A 12,992-nucleotide genomic window follows, 5' to 3' on the forward strand; every position below is an offset into this window, starting at 1 on the left:
CATGTGTGTGTGTGTGTGTCTACACAGGTCGGACTGTTTCCTGCAAACTACGTAGAGGAAGAACATTCGGACTACTGCTGATTTTTACTCATTAGGTCATTTGCACACTTAGTGACTCTCTAATCTCTACAGCCAGATACCGAGGAATCAGCTAGTGTTTGTGACACAAGTCTAAAGACATAAATAATCAAAATCGAGTCCTCAAGTGACTCTTCAAATTTATCTGCTTAAATGAGATTCATGAATCGTTTAGACACTAAATGATTCTCTGAACATGTCTGAGTGTGTTCATTGATTCACATAGTTGTGACTCTTTTCCTTTTATCATCTCCTTTTGATTCTCTAGTTCATTTCCATATTAAATGATTCTGAATCATATGTTTTTGACTCCCAAATGGTTCATGAATCAAAGGTTCATTTACAAATAACTCTTTATGTCATTCATTTCTGACTCGATTTAAAGAACTTCTGAATTTGTTGATCACTTCACAGCAAGCGGGTATCATGTGATGGATTTAATTTTATGAGATTTTATTCGGATGAATGTTTTTTTCGTGTGTGTGCTTTTGTTTAGCTTTTTTTTAAACGAGTTAATAGAATAAGAGATTGTATAGTGTTTGTGACATGCATTTTTTTCATAAAGCTTAATTTAGTATCTGATGTGACCGTGGCTCTCAGTCTCTCATCACACACACACACACACACACACACACACACACACACACACACACACACACACACACACGCACGCGCGCACACACACACACATGCACACTGAAAGACTTTATAAATACCTGAATTCACACATTTACACGATGACATCATAAAAAGCAAACCTCCAATCCCATGTAGTCTCACATGGTCCTTGATTATTTTATCAGCACAAATCTACACCTCTAACTTTGAACACTGACGTCATCCTGTTCTGTTTACAAAACGGAGACTGGAAACTAATGACATATACCTGTGTTTGACCTGGTTATAATCCCCACTCTATCTTTCTTCATTATGAGCACATGACAACCACAGACCTCATGCTGATCTGATGTACAAACCTGCAGAGGAACCAGCTGCTGATCATACAGAAGTTCAGTGTGCTTCAGGATGTCAGTCACACACATCATACTCACATCATGTTGAGGGAAAAAAAAAAAAAAAACATCCAAAAGTGAAACATGACTCAGAATCAAACTGAGTCATTATACTCGTGTACAATGAGATGATGAACACTTACTCTCCTAGACAGAATATCGAATATAAAAATAAATCCTTATAAATAATTAAAAAGAGTATTCAGAAGTAATCAGAATAAGAATCAGGTTTGTGTTAATTAAATGTGAGCTATTTGTAGGATCAATTAATTCTGACTATAAACTCGTTTCTCTGCAAAAATGGATGTACGTCTTATTTTAGATCTATCTTAAGCACTGAATCTCTCTCTCTCTCTCTCTCACACACACACACACCCCCACACACTCACTCTCACACTCTCTCTCACACACACACACACACACTCTCTCTCACACACACACACACTCTCTCTCACACACACACTCTCTCACACACACACACACACTCTCTCACACACACACCCCATTAGCAGTCTCTCATTAAATTCAGGTTTCAGTTTGTATGAAGTTACTATAATTAATCAGTCATTTCATATCAATATTGTTTTTATTTCCAAATAACAAAAAAACAGAACAATTCAAATGTATTTAATAACTGATATTTTCTGCTCTAAAACATGCTGAAGTTCTCACACACATTACTCACATTCACCTATATAATGGGTTAAAGTGTGTGTGTGTGTGTGCGCGGTCCTGGCTGTATTGTGTGTGTGTGTGTGTGTGTGTGTGAGTGCGAGTGTGTGAGTGAGAAAGCGGTCCTGGCTGTATTCTGTGTGTGTGTGTGTGCATGTGTGTGTGTGTGTGTGTCTGTGTGTGAGCGGTCCTGGCTGTATTCTGTGTGTGAGTGAGAGTGAGAGAGAGAGAGAGAGTGTAAGCGGTCCTGACTGTATTCTGTGTGTGTGTGTGTGTGTGTGTGTGAGTGCGAGTGCGAGTGCGAGTGCGAGTGCGAGTGCGAGTGCGTGAGTGAGTGAGAAAGCGGTCCTGGCTGTATTCTGTGTGTGTGTGTGAGCGGTTCTGGCTGTATTCTGTGTGTGAGTGAGAGTGAGAGAGAGAGTGTAAGCGGTCCTGGCTGTATTCTGTGTGTGTGCGGGCCTGGCTGTATTCTCTGTGTGTGTGTCTGTGTGTGTGTGTGTGTCTGCGGTCCTGGCTGTATTCTCTGTGTGTGTGTGTCTGTGTGTGTGTGTGTGTGTGTGTGTGTGTGCACGCGCACACACTCCAGTCTCTACTGGTAATACAGCTCCAGGTTCATCCCATCATGGATCTCATCTGATTTTCACCGTCAAGAAATAAAACATAAATAATGGAAACTGACATTAACACAGATTTATCTGATGACATCATCGATCACGGACCAATCACAGTAAGATTAACATCAGCACATTTCCACCTTATAGACCCGTCACGCACTGATCACAGGTCAGATCTGTGTTCATACGAAACACCACTAACATTACTGAACCTTCCAGATCTTTGTGTGTAAAAGGATACAGTCACCAAGTGACACGTGGTCCTTAAATATAGTGTACCTGTAAAATAGGGCAACAGATAAACACGGGGTCATTAAGGCCATGAATAAGAACAGTTATAACGTATTACACTCTGCACTGCAGCGACACGATTGGCTGATGACAGAAACTACATAAATAAGCAGTTAATGATGTCTGTGTTTCTCACCATTTCTTCAAGACGATTTTGTCCCATCTGGTTCCTGTCTGAGCAGCGATTAGCTTCTTCAGATCCCCGATAGTGTCTTCAGAACTGTACACACACGGTTAAGGCTCACACACACACACACACACACACACACTTCAGTTCCCACTGATCGTTAGTTAGGATGCACATCCCAGCTAAATGACATTTATTATAACCGTTACACTTTAAAGGATACTTGCATTTGACTCGGACTTTTTTGCCCAGTCGATCGTTACATACAACCTCAATCATCTCTACAGCGTTGTCCTGTTACACACACACACACACACACACACAATATAATATAATACACCATACTGTGGAGAGAATAGACTGCATACAGAGAGACTGCTGACAGAAACACCTTATAAGTGCCATAAGTGACAACAGGACCCGAGTCACAGGACGTTACATTTCATTACCAACAGACAGAAAATAATCATCTGTTGTTCAATACAAAACATGAGGGACGTGTTTTATACAACATAATCAACTGTGTCATCAGTGATTACTGTAACAGCACACACACACACACACACACACACACACACACACACACACACACACACACACGCATATACACACTCTCTCTCTCTCTCACACACACACACACACACACACACGCACGCATATACACACTCTCTCTCTTACAGACACATACACACACGCATATACACACTCTCTCTCTCTCTCTCTCACACACACACAAACAAACAAACACAAACACAAACACAAACACACTCACTCACTCTCTCACTCACACACACACACACACACACACACACACACACACACACACACTCTCGGTCTCTCTCTCTCTCTCTCACTCACACACACACACACACACACACTCTCTGTCTCTCTCTCTCTCTCTCTCTCTCTCTCTCTCTCTCTCTCTCACACACACACACACACACACACACACACACACACACACTCTCGGTCTCTCTCTCTCTCTCTCTCACACACACACACACACACACACACACACACACACTCTCGGTCTCTCTCTCTCTCTCTCTCACACACACACACACACACACACACACACACACACACACTCTCGGTCTCTCTCTCTCTCTCTCACACACACACACACACACACACACACACACACACACACACACACACACACACACACTCTCGGTCTCTCTCTCTCACACACACACACACACACACACACACACACAGGCAGATAAACACTGCTTTGAGGTATTTAATAATAAACTCTGATTTCTTCTTTGTGTAAATATAAATGTATCAGCATTAATATTAGTGTCAGTTCTAGAACGGTGTTACACGTCACTCTGGAACCTTTCACTCACTATTCAACACGTTTAAACACGATTAGACGTTTATACAGAACAGAAAAGCTGAGACTTTTCACCAAAAACACAATAATTACCGATCAAATAAACACACTCACGTTCCGAGACGCTTTGCAGTAAAGCAGCAATGTAAAGAAAACGACTTCGATATTTAAACCAATCACATCTCAGGAAACGCAGACTGACGTTCGAAACGGGCCAATCGGATGACAGATACCGACGGTAAACGGCGGGACTAATCTTATTGTCGTTAATCGTTTCAAACGTCGTAAAAAGGCGTAAAGGAGGAAAAAAATTAACAACATCGTTTTTTAGCGAGATATATATGGATGTGTTAAAAAGAGGACCTGCAGGTAATTGTTGATGTAAACAGGTAAACTGTAGACATGTTTGTCTGGAACAATATAGTGTCTTTCTCACCGCAGACTGTCATCACTTTATACACCTGCATAGTCTTTACGACAACAGATGACCTTTTCAATATGGCGGACGGGATGTCGTGACCTGCGCGTAACGGTCACGTAATATGGCGGGAGTTTCTTACTTTAATATGACCAGCGCTCTCTGGCGGTGAGAGGTGGGAGTGCAGCGCGATATAAACGCCACAGTAAGGGGAGTGACTGTGGAGCTGCAGTTAGCATCAAGAGCCTGGTGTAGAAACATAAAACTACAGTAAATAAGATGTCTGACGATGATAAATTACCGCCCGGATGGGAGAAGCGCATGAGTCGGAGCTCAGGTGAGTTTAACATGGAGGTAAAAACATTACTGAGGTGTTTGTAGGTTTGTGCGCAGAAATAAAAACCCGCACTGCTAACAGTAATGCTAAGCTAAGCTAACTAGTCACTGCAGTGGTTTACATTCAAGCGTTAGCATCACAGCTAACTGTCAGTAAAGTTTCCTTTTAACTCTCTTCATTTTTATTTATTTATCTTAAACGTTTTGTTTGGTGTCTGAACTGTAGATTATTTTATTGTTTAACGGAGGATAAAAATGGTGAGACATGGAGCTACAGTTCGCCTGCTAACTCCAGCTGATGATGCTTGTGTCTGTGTCGCACTTATATGACACTTCTGTCTTCCTTTTCATCTCTCACTCCATCCTGCTCAGTCTGTTTTTTTCTTTCTGTTCATTTTTTTCTCAGTCTGTTTTTTTCTTTCTGTTCATGTGTGTTGTAATCGGATCACTGAACCCACATTGGGAGGAGGTTTGGGGCTTGAGGCTCCATCCCTGTGTCTCCTCCTGTCTTTCTGTAGACCAGGTTTCAGCAGTTTTTGTGAAAGTCACCAGGAGAACATCAGGGAACTGGAGACAAGAATGTGAAGGAATTAGAAAGCAGTAACTCTAACAAAACACAACACGGTTAAGCATCTGCTCTGAGGATGTCTGCAGCAGGAGTCCCTCCCCCAGAGCAGGAGTCCCTCCCCCAGAGCAGGGGACACACCCCCAGAGCAGGGGACACACCCCCAGGGCAGGAGTCCCTCCCCCAGGGCAGGGGACACACCCCCAGGGCAGGGGACACACCCCCACGGCAGGGGACACACCCCCAGGGCAGGAGTCCCTCCCCCAGAGCAGGGGACACACCCCCAGGGCAGGAGTCCCTTCCCCAGGGCAGGAGGACAGTGAGGCTGAGAAACATCACCCAGGTGAAGGACAGTACAGTAGAGCTGAGGACAGAAGGAAAGAAGCAGCTGTTGAATTGTTCACTTCAGAATGTTGTGATGTCTGAGGTCTTGTAGAACTACTCAAATCTCCCAGAGATGTGATGAACAGATTACTGTAGCAGGATGGGGTGTGTGGGTGGAGAGCAGGAGGAGGAGGTGAATGTTTTCTGCTTAAATATGCTAAACCGATGTGTAAGAAGTCTTTTCCCTTTTGCAGGCAGGGTTTATTACTTTAACCACAGTACGAACGCGAGTCAGTGGGAGCGGCCGTGTGGAGGTGGTGGAGGTGGTGGTGGTGGTGGGGGGGCGGCGGTGGACAAGGTGCGCTGCTCTCACCTGCTGGTCAAACACAACCAATCACGCAGACCGTCATCATGGAGAGAGGAGAATATCACACGCACCAAAGAGGAAGCTCTGGAGCTCATACACAGTGAGGATGTGATGAATATTAATGATACCACAGACTATTGTGTTTGTGTGTGTTAACCTGTGTGTGTGTGTGTGTGTGTGTGTGTGTGTGTGTGTGTGTGTGTGTGTGTGTGTGTAGGGTATATAGATCAGATAAAGTCCGGAGAGGAGGACTTTGAGACGTTGGCGTCTAAGTTCAGTGACTGCAGCTCAGCACGCAATGGGGGAGACCTGGGCATGTTTGGCAGGGGTAATGACACACACACACACACACACACACACACACATCACCCTTGAGATGAATTAGAGATTATGATAAATGTTTAGAAGTTTTATTCTCACACTACATTACTTTCACAATCCAAAAATCTAGGGGGTGTAAACTTATGCACTTAAATTGATACTTGTTTAAAAAAAAAACATGCAATACGTATAATGATTCATTGTGTGTGTGTGTGTGTGTGTGTGTGCGCGCGTGCCTGTGTGCGTGCGTGTGTGTGTGTGTGTGTGTGTGTGTGTGTGTGTGTGACAGGTCAGATGCAGAAGCCGTTTGAAGAAGCCTCGTTTGTGCTGAAGATCGGAGACATGAGCGGTCCAGTGTTTACTGACTCCGGGGTTCACATCATCCTACGTACAGGATAACTCTCATCCCTTCATCCCTCTCTTCTTCTCTTATTCCACTTCAAATAAAAGTCTATGGACTTTAATCTAACACACACACACACACACGCTTTTCCCCCAGATTACACACACAGTCACTTTTAGGTTGTTTACAATAAAGCGTCTGTATTAAAAATAAGTGGCCACACTGAACATGGCAGGTTTCAGACTTCATCTGAGCCCCTGATTGTTGTTCCTGCTCTCTCTTATTATTTCATCATGATGTGTCCTGGACACGGTGTCTAACCTGCAGAGATGGATAATGACCAATAAATAAGATCTCATGATAAATCCAGGTTTGTCTTTGAGTGTGATGATGACAATAAATCAGTAATGCACTCTTTATTAGCTGAAGGGTTTTCTGACTGAACACTTTCTTATTTAGAGGTTAGAGGTATGAGCCTTGGTGTATCTACATGGGTTTGTGCGCCTCAAAACGAATTTTCCAAGTTTCAAACGGATGGTCCTGTTTGAAACTTGACACACCATCATCACTTCCTCTAACTATACACAGAGAATGTGTTCATTAACACGAAAAAAATAATGTCGCACTTAGCTAACGTTCAAACTGCTTTATTAAGAAAAACGTGGAGACGTTTCACATCCCTTCAGTTTGTGCGCTGTTCTGTTTACTGTGTGTCTCACAGAGCTGTTAAACCCTGGGCCGTGATTGGTCAGAAGGTGTTGGTTTATGTAAATGTCGACTGTATATTAATGTTCTCAGTTATTATAGTAGCGGCTCGTTTACAGCGACGTGCACAGCAGACACTGCGCTAATGATAACATTAGCCTAGACCATCAGTCGGCGACCCGTGGCTCCGGGGCCCCTCTGTTGCGGCTCACTGTAGATTTGGAAAATAAATATTTAATTAAAATTTATTTTTTAGTTTGTTAGTTTTTTTAAAAATGTAATACTAAATGCTAAGATTATGATGCTCTTTTAACATTACAATAAACCGTGTTTAATTTGTTTGTCGCTCAAAACCGCTGACTTGCGAAATCCGCCACACAGAAGCAGACGCGTGTTTGGTTCGCTGCAGCCGGAAAGGTAAAATGTTGTCATGCATACGAAGACGACTCGATCAGACGCTGAACATTTTATTAGAAAGTAACCTTCGACCCAGCGTCTTTTCTTAAGGTTAGTTTAAACTGTTCAAAATATTTTTGTTTGCCTGCAGAAATAAAATGTCGTTTACTCGGTAGCAGTTCATTTATTTCATAAATACAACACTACAGTTTTTTCTACACTTTCCATAAAGGTAAAAAATGATATATGCAGTTTTATCTTGACTTTAGATAAAAAAGGGCTTTTTTTGTGGCTCCCTGTGTTTTTTTTCTTTGGGAAACGGGTCCAAACGGCTCTCTGGGTGTTTAAGGTTGCCAGAGCCGATCGGCCCTATACGCTCACTACGCAAGTTGCGTAGGTCCCTGCAAATTACACAAGGCCCCGCCTCCCCCTGCCTCATTTTACAGTGCGACAATATGAACAATATGACAATATGAAGCGGAGCATGGGCTTCAGCACCCCTAAAAAGGAGCTCAGCACGCCTAAAATTTTTATTAATATTTTAGTCCGGCGAGTTGCCGCCGCTGTGGAGTAACACAGGACCTGAGTGACTCGTTCATAGTCATAAACGGAGAGAAGTAGCGCCGGTTACAATGTTCTTCTGTAAGACGCATGCAGTTCTGTTTATTAATTGTGTGTGAGTGAATAAGAGTGTGTGTGTGCCCTGCGATTGATTGGCACTCCGTCCAGGGTGTATCCTGCCTCGATGCCCGATGACGCCTGAGATAGGCACAGGCTCCCCGTGACCCGAGAAGTTCGGATAAGAGGTAGAAAATGAATGAATGAATGAATGAAAGGCCACTATCTGTATGATTACTGGTAAAACATGCACTGGTGACATTTATATAAACTGGTTCATTATTATATCAACTGGTTCAACGTTTGCTCTTTCATCTCAGTGGTTAAAGCTCTGACTTACTGCTCAGAAGGTTGGTGTTCAAGCCCCAGCACCACCAATCCACCACCAGTGTTGGGCCTTTAAACAACGCTGTTTGTTCCAGCAGTCTGTTTCTTATCTGACCTCTGACCCCAGATGCCTAACCTGCTGGAACATGTTAAGGAAAGAATTTCACTGGGATGTAATTTATAGGTGACAAAGTAAAAGTTTTTTCTGTAGCTGGGAGACTGAGAGCACAAGAGTTCTGATGAGTGTCAGAGGTAATCTCCACCCTGGTGTGAGTCCTGGATTAGTGGTGGGCTGGATGGTGGAGGGCAGTAGAATTTATGGCAGTGATAACTGGGGTAAAGTTGGATTCTGATGTGTTTTGTTTCCCAGTTTTGTGATGATTTTGTGTTTATAGAACATGCTGTTCTCTCATTAGGAGTGTCGCAATCACAGAGTAACACTGAGCAAATTTCCAGAAAACGGAGTGTGTTCCATGTTTTTCTTTTCTTTTCTTTTTTTAGACCTCTCATGATTTATTATAGCTTTATCTAGCAGCTCCAAAATCAGGATCCAATGAAAATGTACAGGATTATCTGACTGTCTCAGAACATGAACATGGAGAAATCTGAGAACCGTCAAAATCCCCAAGCGGCCGGCGACATCGTGACCTGTTACGGGAATCTTTCAGGAATTTCCACACACATAAGTTGGGCGGAGTTTCTGAGGTCCAGCAGGGTAAGAAAAGCCAGAGGATGACCAGAGGATCAGAAGGAACGCTGCAGATATGACGTATCCTTGAACCACAAAGATTCCCTGCTTACTAATATATATACGTCTTTATATTGAACAGATATTAAAGTTCTTCTGAAATTATTCTTTAATTCAGTGTTTAGGTCTGGAAGTTGACCATCAGCTTCAGAATTGTTTTTGTTTTTGGTGAAAAAAAAAGAAGGAGGCTGAAATGATTGGAAGTCATAGCAGTGTGAGTTACCTGAATGTGTTTTTTATATCATTTTATACTGTTCTATATCATTTTAGTTACAAATTTGCTGGATGTTATTAGTATTCATCGTATGATGCACCGTATTACTGTGTTGTGTCTTGTGTTTTTTTTCCCCAGGGTGCTGTGTTTATATTGTTCACAGTGTTCAGGACTCTGCTGCTCCCCCTGCTGGTCGTTACTACACCTATTTCTCAGTCTCTGGGTCCGAAAGACTGCTCTGATGTCTATGATAACGGACAAACGCTCAGCGGCGTTTACACAATCTACCCCACAGCAGACACACCTGTACAGGTGTACTGTGACATGGGATGTTTCGGAAGCACAGCAGAATACGGGAAGTGGACGGTATGTTCCTGACAAATTTAATTACGCTCATTAATTTTTAAAGAGGGGGGACACTTTGGCTTAGTGGTTTTGCACGTTCGCCTCACACCTCCAGGGTCGGGGTTCGATTCCCGCCTCCTTGTGTGTGTGGAGTTTGCATGTTCTCCCCGTGGATCGGGGGTTTCCTCCGGGTACTCCGGTTTCCTTCCCCGGTCCAAAGACATGCATGGTAGGTTGATTGGCATCTCTGGAAAATTGCCCGTAGTGTGTGAGTGTGTGAGTGAATGAGAGTGTGTGTGTGCCCTGTGATGGGTTGGCACTCCGTCCAGGGTGTATCCTGCCTCGATGCCCGATGACGCCTAAGATTCGCTGAGTTCAGATAAGCGGTAGAAAATGAATGAATGAATGATTTTTTAAAGAGTCTTAATACTGCCTTTGCTTCACCTAAAATGTTGGACATGACCTTTATACCAGGTGTTTCAGAGAAGAATGGATGGCAGTGTAAATTTCTACAGACCATGGGAACAGTACAAGAAAGGATTTGGGGACAAGTTCGGAGAATACTGGCTGGGTGAGAACAACAGCAGTTATAGGTTAATTAATAGATTCACTGTGCTCTAAACTCAAATATGAAATAAATAAAAATTAATATTATAAGTGCAAAAAACAAACTCGGTACATTTTTGTTAATAAATTATTTATTGTTGTCTGATTTAATCCTAGTTAAATGTTTATTCATTATGGTTCATTGAGCAGATTATTTAATTTTTGTTACCAATCTATGGACTACAATTAATGTTAATACACAGCATAAATATACAGTATAATACATTTAACTGATAAAATGTCTTTAGGTTCTAGTATTTTATTTGTATTCTTAAAACTCAATAAATTTGTGTTTCTTATGTCCTGTGTATAATGTCACATCCTTGCAGGATTAGAGAATCTCTACCAACTCACACGGAACAGAAAGTATGAGCTGAGGGTGGACCTGCAGGACTTTGATGGAGTTTCAGTTTACGCTCACTATTCGTATTTCTCTGTAGAATCTGAGGCTGACGGCTACAAGCTCCACGTTAGCGGCTTTACCAACGGAGGTGCAGGTGAGAACGACTTGACTATAGTCATAATTATATACACCATGTTCTCTGTGCTGTTCCATCCTCTGTAACTCTCACAATTACCTTCATGTAATTAGAATATTCATTTCTGAGACACTTTCTTAGGGCTTTTTAATTGTCCATATTGGGGTCTTACTGCGTCATCATTTACTGGACAGTCGTAATTACGAGCTCACAGAAAATCCAATGGTGATCATTACGTGACGTTCAACTCGTTACTCTGATCTTTCCAACTCCGACTCACTGTTCTTCTTATCCACAGGTGATTCTCTGGAGACAAGCAGTGGGCAGAAGTTCTCTACCTTTGATAAAGACCAGGACTCCAATGAGGAGGGAAACTGTGCTAAAACTTACATTGGGGCTTTTTGGTACAACAAGTGCCATTATACGAACCCTAATGGGGTTTATCTGTGGGGCAAAGATGGGACTCTTTTTGCCATTGGAAATGTTTGGTACCATTGGAAAGGCTACGATTATGGACTCAAGTACATCACCATGAAGATCAGACCTGTGTCTTAGACTCTCAGTAACACATTACAGTGTTGATAGAATGCTGTCTTGTCCTTTGTCTTGTCCTTTGTCTTGTCCTCTGTCTTGTCATCTGTCTTTTTCATAGTCACTCTATTTTTTTAACCATATGACTTCACTGAATAAAATTCTTCTTTCTGGATCTGTGTTTGTTTCTTGAAGCCATAGTATAATAACAATTTAATATTATAGTTGTTGTAAAATATCTTAGTAGAAATAATTAAAATATTATTCCTTACAATACTATAACCAAAGTAAAGTATTAGGCCTTGCAAAATATTACAATTGCTGTCATAAGACATATGTAGGTGATGTTGTAGGCCAAAGATGTTTATTGCAACCAGATTCGGGGCTGTTAGGCCTAGTCAGTCTGAGCACATTTGTAATAACAACTTTTTATGTAGAAGAGAAAAGACCATTGTTCCCAGACCTTAGCTAATAAATTGTTATGGAAAATGAAGAACACCATGGTTCTCAGACCTTGGTCCATAGCAATAACATGTTATGTAGAATGAAAAAAAACAGTGGTCCACAGACCTAGGCCCTGAGAACTAAGGGGAGGAAAATCCATAAATGGGCATGTGGTGGTCATAAACTTGTTGTGCAGACTGAAGAAGGCCCAGGTGTTTAGTCTGAGGTCATGAAAAATAAGGGGAGGAAAATCCATAAATGGGCATATGGGTGAAAGGTAATGGGAAACAAGGGGAAATTGGGTCAGTGTATTTAGAAAACATAGGAGGTAATGCCGGTAAATAAGGTGATATGGCACCTGGGCTCCTAGGAGCGCCAGGGTATATATTGAGAAGATATCTGAGGTTTTTTTGGTTCTTCGGGGGCGAAGGTGTGTGTGCGCGTGGGTGCGTGGGGGCGCGTGTGCGGGTGCGTGCCCGTGTCCGCGGGTCAAGGTGGGTGTTGTTATTTTTGCAAGGACGTCGCGAGAGTTCTTGTTTTTCTTGATTGATTTTGCATGACATGCTCTTTTTGGGGGTTTTCATTTGTTACTTTTAATTTGCCAACTTTGTTACTTTTAATTTGGCAATTTCTCTTATAATTTGTTGGCTGATTGACCACAATAAAGAAGTTATTCTCACCCAGGTCTGAGGTGTTTTCTCAGTATTTTTGTAGTAATTATAGAGTTAACAGTTAAGTTTAACTAAAACAGTTTTTAGTAACCAAAAAGTC

At 42.2% G+C, this 12,992-nt stretch overlaps 4 protein-coding genes across 7 annotated transcripts in view; 3 read left to right on the plus strand and 1 right to left on the minus strand.

Moving 5' to 3' along the window:
* The window catches only part of LOC113646616 (proto-oncogene vav-like), a 28,149-nt gene extending 27,489 nt beyond the window's left edge, over positions 1-660 (plus strand). Inside the window, exon 29 of the mRNA XM_047803202.1 lies at positions 28-660. Coding sequence (XP_047659158.1) covers positions 28-81 — 54 coding nt within the window. The 3' untranslated portion in view covers positions 82-660. The remainder of the gene's footprint in view (positions 1-27) is intronic.
* A 1,625-nt stretch (positions 661-2,285) lies between these two features.
* On the minus strand, positions 2,286-4,370 carry ubl5 (ubiquitin like 5). 2 transcript variants are annotated; one of them, XM_027152973.2, is made up of 5 exons: positions 4,249-4,370; positions 3,019-3,089; positions 2,805-2,888; positions 2,619-2,656; positions 2,286-2,396 (listed from the first exon to the last, which is right to left on the minus strand). In XM_027152973.2, the coding sequence occupies exons 2-5, from the start codon at positions 3,072-3,074 to the stop codon at positions 2,353-2,355; spliced, it is 222 nt and encodes a 73-aa protein (XP_027008774.1). In that variant the 5' UTR covers positions 3,075-3,089; positions 4,249-4,370; the 3' UTR covers positions 2,286-2,352. The 2 variants fall into 2 exon arrangements, with proteins under 2 accessions (XP_027008774.1, XP_047659210.1); XM_047803254.1 differs by having other exon boundaries at positions 4,228-4,299.
* Positions 4,371-4,731: 361 nt separating this feature from the next.
* pin1 (peptidylprolyl cis/trans isomerase, NIMA-interacting 1) lies at positions 4,732-7,177 on the plus strand. 3 transcript variants are annotated; one of them, XM_027152971.2, is made up of 4 exons: positions 4,732-4,889; positions 6,032-6,244; positions 6,362-6,472; positions 6,755-7,177. In XM_027152971.2, the coding sequence occupies exons 1-4, from the start codon at positions 4,832-4,834 to the stop codon at positions 6,862-6,864; spliced, it is 492 nt and encodes a 163-aa protein (XP_027008772.2). In that variant the 5' UTR covers positions 4,732-4,831; the 3' UTR covers positions 6,865-7,177. The 3 variants fall into 3 exon arrangements, with proteins under 3 accessions (XP_027008772.2, XP_047659206.1, XP_047659207.1); XM_047803250.1 differs by lacking the exon at positions 4,732-4,889 and adding an exon at positions 5,775-5,942 and having other exon boundaries at positions 6,012-6,244; XM_047803251.1 differs by lacking the exon at positions 4,732-4,889 and adding an exon at positions 5,775-5,942 and having other exon boundaries at positions 6,015-6,244.
* Positions 7,178-9,586: 2,409 nt separating this feature from the next.
* Positions 9,587-11,952, plus strand: LOC113646626 (microfibril-associated glycoprotein 4-like). The gene is made up of 5 exons (XM_047803246.1): positions 9,587-9,816; positions 9,955-10,182; positions 10,636-10,732; positions 11,097-11,264; positions 11,545-11,952. Exons 1-5 carry the CDS (start codon positions 9,796-9,798, stop codon positions 11,799-11,801), a joined length of 771 nt encoding a protein of 256 aa, XP_047659202.1. The 5' UTR covers positions 9,587-9,795; the 3' UTR covers positions 11,802-11,952.
* Positions 11,953-12,992: the final 1,040 nt, after the last annotated feature.

This window comes from Tachysurus fulvidraco, chromosome 18 (genome assembly GCF_022655615.1).
Source record: "Tachysurus fulvidraco isolate hzauxx_2018 chromosome 18, HZAU_PFXX_2.0, whole genome shotgun sequence".
Taxonomy (NCBI): Eukaryota; Metazoa; Chordata; class Actinopteri; order Siluriformes; family Bagridae; genus Tachysurus; species Tachysurus fulvidraco.